This window comes from Harpegnathos saltator, unplaced genomic scaffold (genome assembly GCF_003227715.2).
Source record: "Harpegnathos saltator strain DR-91 unplaced genomic scaffold, Hsal_v8.6 scaffold791, whole genome shotgun sequence".
NCBI classification, from domain to species: Eukaryota; Metazoa; Arthropoda; class Insecta; order Hymenoptera; family Formicidae; genus Harpegnathos; species Harpegnathos saltator.
In genome coordinates, this window is record NW_020230639.1 from 765,271 (window position 1) to 778,484 (window position 13,214).

The 13,214-nt window shown below is 49.3% G+C and overlaps 1 protein-coding gene across 3 annotated transcripts in view; it reads right to left on the bottom strand.

Moving 5' to 3' along the window:
- LOC105189112 (amyloid beta A4 precursor protein-binding family B member 1-interacting protein) overlaps window positions 1-13,214 on the bottom strand; it is a 141,978-nt gene that overhangs the window by 78,262 nt on the left and 50,502 nt on the right. The window contains exon 1 of one of the 3 annotated variants that reach the window (XM_025306620.1): window positions 5,212-7,149. The exons of the other annotated variants lie outside the window; for them this stretch is intronic. Coding sequence (XP_025162405.1) covers window positions 5,212-5,400 — 189 coding nt within the window. The 5' untranslated portion in view covers window positions 5,401-7,149. Of the gene's footprint in view, window positions 1-5,211; window positions 7,150-13,214 lie in introns of those variants that run through there. 3 annotated transcript variants of the gene reach the window in all.

A 13,214-nucleotide genomic window follows, 5' to 3' on the forward strand; every position in this document is an offset into this window, starting at 1 on the left:
TCCTTTTCTGACAGTGTATACTAATTTAAAATATCACTCGTGCGTATCTCGACACATCGGCTGACTTGCGATTTCATTTGCGCCGACCCGGCGATTCCGCCTTAATCAGGCCACCGTATCTTCTCGCGCGTTCTTCTTTCCGTCTCCGTTGTGTATGCCGTTCACGTCGGTTTTGTACCGCCTTCAATTTGCGGCGCCGTCTCCGCGCGGAATGTCTTCTAATAATCGCTAATTAGAGTTAATAACGTGCATGCCGGCCGCCTCGCCGTATCTCGCCGAGAACGATTCGCGTTCGCGCCACCACCAGTGCCTCCGGCCTCGTCTCGTTTCCGAGAATCGACAGCAATCTAATAACGATAATAATCGAAAGCGATCACTGGAGTTGCGGCGAAATTACGCGGTTGAACGAGAACAGAGAAACGAGAGAAAGAGAGAGAGAGAGAGAGAGAGAGAGAGAGAGAGAGAGAGAGAGGGGGGAGAGAGAGAGAGAGAGAGAGAGAGAGAGTGCCACATGCCGAATGCGAGGGAAAGAAATCATATTCGCGTATGACGCGGCGGCAATCTATAGGACCTTACAACGAATATTCGTGAGTTCGCGAATGAGCTTCTTCCCGAGCGATAATCGGCTAAATCGGCTTTATCTCACTTAATAACTAATAATGTCTGGTAAAAAAAAGAAACAAAAGTCGCTCGTTCGCCGTCTCTTCAGCAGAGTACGGTTATGGACGGCCGATTCTTTCGATCGTATCAACTATATTTTACGCTCCCTCTATAAAACGTGATCCGCCCGTTACACGTGGCGGATACGACGGGTTCGACTTTTTGTTCGCGCACCACGCCGATGATGCGCACGCACACACACACACACACACACACACACACGATTCTCGATCGGAACGTTGTTCGCTCAATTAATCAGAAAGCCGAACTTGTATATCGAGCGAAATTATCGCGAATTAATTACCGCGGAAAGTACGAAAGTAGATTCGCGATTTTCAACAATATCGACGACTATGTCGCTGAACATAAATTATTTGACTATCTCGCGTCAGCCACACTCTCTTGGAGTTTAATAATATAATAATAATAATATAAGATATAATAAGGTTTCCATCGCGAGTCCACATCCGTGCGCTGGCCCGCTGGATGGCAATTACAGCGTGGCTAGCATACTAGATGCAGAACCGACTCGATTGCGCAATTCGGAGGGAATGTGCCGCAGCGACTACGACGTGACGCTAATAGGAGACTAACCCGCTCCACGACAGCTGGGAGAAGGTGAAAAGAAGCACACACTTGAGAAGTCGTGCAGCAAACGGACGCAGCCGCCCGGGCCATCTCCACTTGCTGCTTTTTATAAACCTCGATAAATTTAGGGACGAACGGAGGAGGAAACGGGCGCTCGACAAAACGGTCTTTCCCGGTTAGGCTCGATCGATTTTCTAGCAATCAGATATCGAGATTTCTCTCGATCGAGCGACCCAGCAAATGACTAGCTCGCCGGTGCGGCGGGACACCGATACCTGTGTGCTTTCATCGAGTTACGTGGAAAGAGTAATTAATTCCCTTTAAAAAATCGACACACGGCCGATATGAGAGGAAATGGAAAACACACGCGTCTTGCGAGTTGCACTTATCCTTGTCGATTCAATCGTCGGTTAACGGGACGGACGGTCAAGGCGTTCAACAATCGAGCCTTTGCAGCTGCTCTTTGATCTCGTCGAAATTAACAAGCACGCTCTCCCTCGATCTAATGGATTTTTACCCTGTCTCAACGCGACTCACGATCGTGACGCGTTACTCGCCCCGGAGGGGTCCCGACAACGGCCTAAGGGCCATTGACTGGGGGGGGAGGCCTAAATCGTTGCGGCGCTAAGGAATGTGCCGAGATATTTCTCAACGTGAAGAGACCGAGAGGATACGAGGCAGGGAGGGTATCGCCGCGGCGCGGGAGGATGAAGAAGACGAGGAACGGGAACGGGAACGGGTTGGAAACGAACGAACGAACGCACGCACGCACACACACACACACACACACACACACACACAGGCATGCACGTATGCACGCATGCACGCATGCATACGTAGAAAAAGAAAATTCGAACAAAAGGTGGCGGGATGAGGCGACGGGGGTGGAAACGGAGGTACACAAATTGCAGCGGCGAAAAAAGCGCGCGCGCGCGCTCGCCGACTCGCTGTTCTCTTTTCTCCCTCGTTTCGCCGCCGCCGCCGCCGCCGCCGCCGCCGCCACCGCCGCCACCGTTCGGCGGAATCTCGAGGCGAAACTATTGTCTTTATGCGAGAGCGTCCTTAGAAATCTCTCGATTTCCCGAGGTCGCCCGGCGGCCATCGTCACATCGCTCTAGTTCGACCTAGTTTCGCGAACGGCAGGGTTCCATAAATCGCACTAATTAACGCGCCTCTTGAAAACACTCGCGCGCTCGAAAAGCCGTAGAATCACGCCCGGCGAATGAGGCTCTGCCGAGCCTAAAGACAATCCTCTCCGCCGGCTGCTCCTTTTCGTTTTTGCTCACGCTCTAAAAATACTGTTACGCGGGGCGTAGCTCCGTAGCTTTGTTTAACGGCGCCGTGAATTTCGCGAATATTGCGCGAATCGAGCGCGACGCGACGCGACGCGACGCGATATACTGAGAATTTAGATAGCTTGCATTTACACAGGACGACGATAGGCAGATCTCCGTCGTGAGCTTTCATCGAAACATTTTTATTAAAAAAGGAAAAAAAGAAAAAAAGAAAGAAAAAAGACTTGACGGTGCTCACTCTGTCTGAACGGATAGCACGAATCTAGCCTTAATGCGAACAGAATCATAGAATGATGAGAAAACTGGCGAAATCTTAGATGCGAGGTGTACCGAATTTCTTCCTCGCTTTGTCCTTTTTGCATATTCATTTTGATATCTGTTTCTGGTGTCATTCTTGGCATCTGTCCCTTCTTTGCTCGCGCGGCGTGCTCACGTCATGGTGATTAGCGTTATTAGCGTCGGTACGTTATCGTCATCGCGTCATCGGACTCGGAATCGTGTTCGTATTACCCGTGCACTTGGACAAGTCCCAACCTGCATCCGGCCAAATTCCTCTAGTGCCGAGTCCACTGCACGTCCTTGACCGCGGACAAAATTTCTGCCTCCGGCGATGGAGACCTGCGCGCGCGCGTTCGGCCCGGCAAGAATCGCGCAACGAATATTTTCGCATTAACGCTTGAACGTCTAACAAAACAGCGTCTCGTGCCTCATGCGCTCGTTCTTTATATTTATATGCATATTCATGAGTTCCCCTCCCCGTTCCCGTTCCCGTTCCCGTTCCCGTTCCCGTCGTTTATGCATTAAAATTCTCTTTACCGGGAAGAAAAAAGCCGTCTACAGGATAACGGCCAATCGGTGGCCGGTAAAGAGAGCCGCCGCTGTCGCTCTCGCGCGAACAATGGCAGCGAATGACATCGAGCGACGTTGTGTCAGCCAGAAAATCCGCCGTAATTACCTTTGTCGCGCGCGGACTTTGCCGCGGCTAATAAGGCTTTACATAAATTAAACGAAATTCGATTAACTTCTTATGGTTATCTCGCGATATCCCGATCTCATTCTTCCATGTCCGAAAGAAAATCATCAGTGTACTACTACTGTGGTACGTGTATGTATGTGTGTATGCATGCGATACTTATCCAAAGGAGAAAAATATTGCCGGACAGGATTTACCGTCGATCAGATATGATTACGTCAGTAGTCCTTCATTAAGACTCGAACGTGACGTCCCGAAAATACGAAACGATCGCTCTCGAAAAATGACACGTGGCCTTCAATCGCCCCGGCGATTGAACGGTTCCGGAGACGCGGTCTCGCTGCTGCACCGAAGACCCTTCGAGAATCCAGCAGAAAAAGGGCTCGGATCCGACAAAAGGGTTTCTAATGGACGTTGGGCATATCCCGCGGGAGGCCTTATAAGGCAAACCTCGAGAGCCGGCCTCTGCTTTCGATCCGCTGTAGCAGCAGGTAGACACCAACGAGAGAATCTCCGACGTGGCCGCGTAGAGAGGCGCCTGCTCGTTGCCGGATTTAGACCGAAAAAAAGTAAGGCATCGCGATGCCTTCGAAAAGATCGGAAAGAACGACAGCGAACGTGAGATCGAGAGGTGAATCGGACTTGTTGACGTTCTTAGAGATTAAGGCAGACCGATAAATCACCGATGCATTACCGAGCGATTTTAAAGAGCGATTCTTCGAATCTTGCAAAGATGCTTGGCTTTTGTGTTTGTTCTCGATTCTTTTTATCGACCTCTCTCTCTCTCTCTCTCTCTCAATTAATCCATACGCGGTAACTTTGTGAGCTGCTACAACAAATTCCGTCACAATGCTCCAAGTAAAATTTCTTTCACTATAGTTTTTGTAATCTTTTTTACATGTCCTATATTTAATTGTTATCTAAAGGGCTAACTCGATATTTATTTAAAAGTTAGAATTTTTTTAAGAATTTGAACAAGCGCTTTTTATGATTAAATATCAATCAGATACAATCAGGTGTTTCCGCATTCACGAGAGCGCACGCGCCCTTCGCGCGTTGGACAAGGTGATGAGCGTTGAACTTTCCAACAGCGTTACATGCGATTATAATCTCGGCAAAAACATTGAATCGCTAATTAATCGGCGCACGGAATGCGCGGGCGCCCCCCGATGCGCGTAACATTGCGTCCGCCCTGCGAGTGCAAGTCGTGCGCCGCCCGCGCCGCCCGCGCCGTCGTCGTGAAATATACAGTCGGACGCACATGCATACGAATACGACCGCCTGTGACCGCCGCAGACTGCATACATATGCAAACGGAATGACGCATTCGTATTCATGTATGTAGATTCAAGGGACGCGCCGAATCCTTTGAAGACCAATCGGCTGATCGGTCTTCAGGCTGCATTCAACGCATACGCGTTCTTATATCCTCGGCGCGGGTAACGAGCCGAGCACGTGGGCGTTTGCGTTACGCGACGTTTGCGTGATTTTCGCATAAAATATACAAACGCAATGGTCGACTGCGACACGCTAGGTTATCCGATGGACGTCCGTGAGAGAGAGAGAGAGAGAGAGAGAGAGAGAGAGAGAGAGAGAGAGAGAGAGAGAGAGAGAGAGAGAGATAAGAGAAATTCCACCTAAATTTCGGAAACACAGCCGTCTCATTCTTATCATTCTTATCAGACACCTTCTTACCATATGCAGCAGGTCCTTGATCAGCAACGGCCGAGCGGCGACCCTCGTGGACTTGCTTCTACGGACGGGCACTACCACGCTGACGTCTCTTCCCGTGCCCGATACTATCCGCGGCATAGTGTTCGACCTAACCAGCCGATACTCGTCCCCCGGGTGCCTTCGTTTCTTCTTGAACGTGCCGCACAACATGCTTCGCGGTGTCGTCCCGATTAAATTTGCCCGAAACTACGTCAGATCCCCGCCGGTGTCATCCAAGCGAGATTGAATACGTCGTCCCAAGTACCCGGCCAAGCTTTAGCGAAGAGAGCAACCGAGTCCCGAGTGCGGGCAAAGATTCGCTCAATCGTGCAAATTGCGAGCACCGACGCCTCTCGAATCGATCAGGAAATCTTTCACTCGCGAGAATCAACGTATCGGGGCGTAATCACTTCTTCGCGCGACTTTTGTAATTTTTATAATTTATGCGTGGCGTGACAAACAAGTTCGATGCCGCTTTCTAGCTAACGTGTTACCATCCGCCTTGTCTTCGGGGGAAGTTCTCCCAAGAGGATACCTCACCGCGAGAGAGTGATAATATCTTCTCTCGCGACGCTAGAAAAACGACGAGATGTTGGTCTCGAAAAAATGTCCTGCTGATGCGGCGATTACACCAGTTCCCGCGGTATCGCGATATTCTTTTCTCTCTCTCTCTCTCTCTCTCTCTCTCTCTCTCTCTCTCTCTCTCTCTCTCTCTCTCTCACGGTAGGAGTACGATGGCGCCGTCCGCAGATTCCTGCATCTATTTGACCCTTTGCGTTCCGACCGCACCCCCCTGCGGGCCCCGATTAATCGGCCGATCCCCCTTCGGCTCGATCGTCACGTTCACGATTCCGTTTCTCTCGGTTCTTCTGCCCGCTGCTCGGCTTTCGGCATCTCCCCGCGCGGACCGTTCTCTTCTCCTCTCCTCTTCTCTCCTCTCCTCTCCCGATCGGCGCTGCACCCACCCACGTACTAATTAACCGACCGACACGTGGTACGGCTCGTCGGGAATCGTCGAGGGAACGAGGTGATCGACCGGCTCGAGTAACCGGACTATCGATCCGTCGCGATCGGCTCCGGAGCGAGGTTGTCGACTCGCGCTCAGTCCCGATCGCACTGCACGAGGACTCGCCAGGGCACTTCCTTCCCCACCACACAACGGCGATTCCCTTCACTTCCTCTCGATAAGCTCCTTCGACGCTGTTTTATCTCGTGCGATTACTTTTCCCGCTAGATCCGCGGCAACTTGCCTTGTCCTCGAAGGCTCCGCAGAACGATGGTTAGAGAGAGAGAGAGAGAGAGAGGACGAGAGAATGCGATTGTCGTCCTAGTCGTCCTGCGCCTAAACGACAGGAATGTACCCCCGCGCGACACCTGATGTGTCCGGGCGCGCTTTTTCGGCTGCTCTCAATGTTCAATTAACGGAATCTCAGCCGGCTCGAGTCGCAGTGAGAGCCGAGAGTCGACTGAAGGCATAAGGCTCCGGTCGTGGGCTCGTCGAAGGAACCCCACCACGTTGATTTCAACAACACCCGGCACCCGGCCCGACCGGACGACCTGGTCGCGTGGCGCTCGACACAGATACGCAGTGTTTCTCAAAATCTTGTCGCGGTCCTCGAAACTAACGACGCTTCGCCTTCGTAACGTACACGTGATCATAGTACGCGCCTAGTAGGGCCTGTCCAGCCAGGTGATGGTTTTTTTTTTTTTGCTGCTGAAGGCATACGACGGCGGCACTTGCGCTATTCATTTGAGATAATTGGCCGGTAATTATGTTGGGAGGAATTATCAATTCATCACGGCCTCAGATAATTTCATGATAAATAGATTGCGTGAGAGACAACGATTTATTAATTCCGAGATTTCTGAAATTTCTCTCAAGACAGGGAGAGAAATCGCGTTTTAAACCTGTACGATCTTTTTCTTCAAAGTAACTTGGAAACAATTTTATTTGTGTTGAACACTTGAAAGAAAATATAATCGACAAATTGTGTTTGGAAGACGCACGTGTGTGTGTGTGTGTGTGTGTACATATGTGTATTATTTATAAAAACGATTTCACGAATATTGCATTTAAAAATTATTCACACGGCTTTTCCGTCCGTTTATATCTTTAAAGAAACTCCACGTTTGTCCGCATTCGAGGAAAATACACCGGTATTTTATTTCTCGCGAAGGATTTCTCGTTATATAAGATTCTCCAGAGAGAATCGCTTGCAAATAAGCGAGCGTTGAAGGACTCGTCACACACACGGGAATAAAAGCTCACGGACTAACTACTATCGGAACGACTCGCTTCAATTTCAACTCTCAAATTTCCGAATCGGAAGTCCCGTTTGAAATACCGAGGACCTTGGCTGACTGTGGTATAATAACGAGAAACAGGCCAGCTGAACGACGAACTCGATTCCTATCGGCGCATCTGCCCTCTTCGCTGCGAAGATGCAATTACACGTGACAAATGTAGCCTTGAAAGCTACGTATCAAATTAATGATAAATGAAACACAAAATATAGGTTGCTCAGGTAAAGCGCGCGCGTTCGTAACGGATGTAACAATTACAAAGCAAAATGCGCGGATATTATACGTATAATATCCGCGCGAGATAAAATATGCACGAGATATGCATAAAATGTCACGGTTATCCCGCCAGTAAATGTACATTTGCAGTTACAAATTTAAATAAAGATAAAAGATATTTAAACTTAACCTAAAATATATTCGTTTGAATTCACAACGTTCCGTCGTTTCAGAACCGATGTTTTAGTTCCATTCTTATTAAACTGTGGAGATTCCAGAATTCTGCCAATCTCATTATATACGCGATTATTTACAGAATGATTGATGTTATACACCAAAGTACAAGCGAAAAGAATATATATATATACATATATGAGAAAAAATCGCTGAGATCAGCTTGAGTGCGTTATATAATTGAAAATTGGCCAGGATGTTCGTTTTGTAACAGCCGCAAAAACCACTTTGCCGAAACGAGAAAAATCTGTCGGGCGGATCCTGAATTACCGAGGAGCAACCGCGAATTCAATGGCAAACACAAGTACACCTGTCTACTTACACAAATTCGCAGAAGTTCGCCCGTAATTCCACGTTCGGCGAAGCTCCTTTTCGCGCATACACGAATACGCGTTGCGGTTTGCCCGGTCTAAGTTGTTTCCCCTCGCGGCGAAGACGTGTCATTTTCTTGGTTTCTGCGTTTGATCACGAACTTCGCGAACGCTTCCTTCCTTCCTGCAGAATTCACGCGATAATCGACGTCTCGTCGAGGTCTCACCCTGCACGCAGCGCGTGCATGTAATAATAATAATTCGTGTACACGTTCAAAGGAAACGCGCGTTACGACGACGATGTCATCATCGTCGTCGTAATGCAAGTTTGCGAGAAACGTACGAAGTGATGTGAAAACTGCGAAACGACTGATTGATATTAGCATCGTGTCTGGCGTGAATGTGCAGATTTTCTCTTCACGATTGTCACCCCCATCCCATGAAGCAGATTGGCTTCAATTTCGTTAGTGCGTCGCGCACGAGCGAGCTAACGAAGCGCGCTTATTCAGAAATGACCCGTCGTTGGTCGGGTTGAGTACCTCGTTTATGATGACTAACAGAAAACTCAGGTGAGCGGTATGCATTTATATTAGAATCGATATAAGAGCGTATGCGCGATTGTACCGACTTATACTGCCACTTGGCCGGTCGATCCTCGTGTGCACGATAAAAGGGGTGTTTCACACGGCACCCTTCGCTCGCGAAAAGCGACGTATAATTTCGTGAATCATGCCAGACCCTGAAAGACGGCTAACCAAACACAGTCAATAAGTTAGCCCAAACTCTCGCAATCGATACTTGTTAAGCGAACTTTTCAGCGTGCTCGTCTCGCAGATGTTGAAACGGGCCGGCAATTGGAAGTCTCGAGAGATATGCTTCATATAATTTACAACATTTGCATAAATTGCCAATAATATCGTTTTAACGCTGTCGTATTACGGTAACGGTGTATCTCTGAGTGGATGAGACAAGAGACAGAGTGTCGGAACAAACGCGACAAATTTACGAATTAACGTAATTCTGTCGTCAAGAGAGAAAGAAAGAGAAGAAAAAGAGACTAATACATTCCGGGTTCATTTCCGGGTCTTAACATTTTGTCAACGTTAAATGTGTGTGTGTGTGTGTGTGTGTGTGTGTGTAAAAGAGAGAGAGAGAGAGAGAGGGAGAGGAGAGAGAGAGAGAGAACTTTTTATATTTCCCACCATTCACTTCATTTTTTCTCACAGTGCTAGGTGACATTGTGGTTCATAAAAATAGTCATTTTACGACCTTTTCTTAGTTTCGTAATTCGACAAATGTAAATTAACGGGGAATACATGTCGTTCTCCGCCAACGTACTTCCACGAAAGGACACAAGACACGTCTCTTGCGCTACGGACAATGAAATGAAAATCGAGATGTCGCAGCTCCTCTAGTAGACTTCTCACTTCATTCGGCCCTAAATCGCGCGCGTGTTATTTTTAAAGGTTTGTCAGAACGGAATTCTAATAAAACAACGCGGCCAGCCCCGAGCGCGAGAACGAGTAGCCTGACTTTCCGCGTCCGAGATAGCGCGCCCGACCGCGACGTTCTTTCTTCACTGCCGCAGCTTCGCGCTGCTTTTCTAATCACTCCGCTCCGTATTAGCGCTCGCGAGGAATTTTAACGGCGATAATCGCCGCCGTTAATTAAACAGAAATTAACGAAGCAACGAAGCATAAAACTATGTTCCTGACTCTTCGGAGTAAATTACATTTATTTTTCTGTATTAAAAAATTAACGTTGATCGAAAAAAGAATTAGTCGCTCACAGAGCAAGCGTCTTTCGACGCGCTAATTTTGACACGCTTTTACGATTATTTACAACTCCCGGCACTCGCAAGCCACGCGGCAGACCCTGTCATCGACGAACATTCGTCGACGAATTTGCGAAAATTTGAGAATCCCTGGACGCAGGTTTTTACCTGAGGGATACGCATGCGCCGCGACCGACAGATGTTTCCTCCTCGCCAACTGTTGCTCTCCTCGCTCTGCAGCGAGAGAGGCGAGAGAGGCGAGAGAGGCGAGGCTGCATCTGATTTACCGAAGAAAGAAAGGAAGGAAGAAGAGAGGGCAGAGAGGCGCGGAGAAGAAGAAGACAGGCGGAAAACTTCATTTCTCCCTTACTCCTCGCCCTCAGCCCTCTCGCTCTGACGCAGCTCGTGCTCGGGGGCCCTTTCGACCGGGGGGGGAGTCCCTTCTAAGGGACCTTCAGTACAGCCACATGGGGGTGGTATACCCTCTTGTGCGCTCACGTGAATGCAGCCCTTATATGTCGCGTTAAACTTCGATCCAACTCGCGATACCGACGCGATACCAGAGCGCGACCGAAATGCTTGCGCTTAAAATTGAAACTTGTATCTCCGTCATTGCGATCGTTGTCTTTGAAGCGAATCCTTGTTGTGCACTCGACGAGCGAGCGAGCGGCAAAAAGGCCTCGATGAGGAGGATAAGAGCGTAACGATCGTAAAATGTACGGGCAATCTAACGTTACGATCTTACCGGTTATTAACGCGTCGAAGCGTGAATATGTTGCTCGTTAACAACAAAGTACTCTCGCTCGAGTATCCCTCCTGCAGGTTCCCGCTTAAAATTCGACTTTGTGTTAACGAGGTGCGTCCACCTGTCGCGTTCGTACGCTATCGTACCTATCATTTATTTTCTTGTCTATTTGTACACAATACATTCTATTCGTTTTGCTTTCTTCTTTTTTGAATAAAGGTTGACGCGGGTTCCCCAAGTGTCCCCCCATGAGCTTCTCCTGGTGCTTCGACACCATAGTCTCCTTTCCTGCCTCTACCGCTGTGTCATAATTCCCGAAGTAGCTCGTATATGATATCGCACAGCGCGATATAATGAAAAAAGAAAAATCCGATCTCATCGGATATCTTCTCGGCCGCGATTCAACGCAAAACGCAAAACGCAAGACGCAAAACGCGAAACGTCTCAACACCCGGCCGGCTGATCGCAGCTCGACGTGACCTTCGACTTCTTCGCAGGAAACCGCGCGCGGCAAAAGTCCGAAGGAGTCGCGCGGCCACCACCTGCTCGATCGCGCCTCGTTGATTCGGCGGCGGTGGCGCGGCAATTCACCGTACGTACGCTCCGCTCCGCTCCGCTCCGCTCCGCACGAGATTTATCGCGCACGAGGTATCGAGCGCGTTTAGGACCCAGCGGTCCTCCTTATTACAGCTTATTAAGCGGCTGTAAACCGCGCGCACTGCGTCCATGATCCGGGAACCGGTCACGACGCACGCGGGCTTATATGACCAGCGCGCCTCTCGGCATCACCTGCCGGTCGCGCCATCCTTTTCCTATACCTTCGCCTCTTACTCTCGCGGATGCGGGCCAAAGGGGAGAAAGGTACCTACCCGCAATACGACGGACACCTTCACCATCCATCCATCCATCTCCATCTTCCCTCGTGGGCACGACCGCGTAATAGTTCCACCCTTCGTTACGTTCGTTTTTCGCGATTGGCTGCTTATCGACTTTACGCAAATTACTCGTCGCGCGCGCGGATTCGACATGATAATCTGTCGGACGTGAATGTGGACAACGCGAACATCCCTGTGTACGCGCGCGCGACGCTTTTACGTTTTACGTTTACGCGGTGAACGACAAAACTTTCATTTTGCCATTTCCGAACATCGGATACCCGTCCGCGATCAAGTCAGCCGGTTTTCACCTCCGTTTCCACTTTTGATGTTGAATCGATGAAATCGAGAATTTCGTGGGAAATTTTTTTCTTTTTTTTTCTTATATTTATTTATTTTTTTATAAATTTGCCGTCAATTTTCTTCCAGAGAACCGGACGATTTCATCGGATTTTGATCGGTCTTTATTTCAACATTGGGTGATACGTCGTGACACGCGGATAAATCTTTCAAGTTGCGCGAACTTGTACGAATTGTGCGAATGTCTTTGAGGAGCTGCGAGCGCAGCTTAATCACAGTTTTCGAAAAGGTGCAATATCAACCGGGCAAAAGTACCATGAGTGAGTCCGCTCGCAGCCACGAGCCTCGTGCCTGCGGAGCCTGTTCTTCTCTTTCTTTTTCCTCCTCCTGCTCGCGGTCTTCTTCGTTCGCTCGCCGACGGGCTACACGCCGTTCAAATCTCGGTCCTCATCGAGGGGGAGGCGCGATTGCTTAACGACGCCAACCACCTGCCCAGAAAAGAGGAACACGTGCTGCCACTACGAGGCAGCTGCAACCCACGGAACGACGGATATATATGCCAGGACGAGAGAGGCTTGAGGAGCCACGAGCCGTTGCCGCGGAGCCGAGGTGTTGAGGGCGCATGAGAGCCGTCGCCGCCGCCAGGGACACGCCAGGGACACGCGTGTACTTTCTCTCTAACCCGATTTGAATTCTCGATTAGCGAAATATCTGTCCGTATTTTTTCATACGAAAAAAACATTTTCCCGATCGTCGATCAATTATTTTCCACGATTCTTATTGTTCTGTCTTCTTTTCTTACCACGAGCGATACCTAACGCTAAAGTAATGCGACTTTGGGAGTTGAACTACTCCCTATACTTTTTATTTGATCATCGATTGTACGAGTGATTGACTCGTGTGTGTTTCGTTCTTTGCTCAAATTTCACGTAGGCTGGAAAGAAAGAGAGAGGGGGAGGAGGGGGGGGAGAGAGAGAGGGAGAGGGAGGAAAAGGGGGGTGTGATGTAAAAGTGACATTCATTCGTACGAAAAATGCTGCGTCAAAGGTAATACGCGTCGCGTCCCTCAAGATTTATCTGACAAGATTAGAGACCGCCGCAACAGATGGCAAGCAGGACGCGTGGCTGTGAATCCGCCGCGGGATTTTTCTATTTCCGTCCCTCGCCTTCAGCCGGGAGAGCGCGCGCGCGAGCGCGAGAAAAGGATCGAGCGAGTTCGCTTCCAG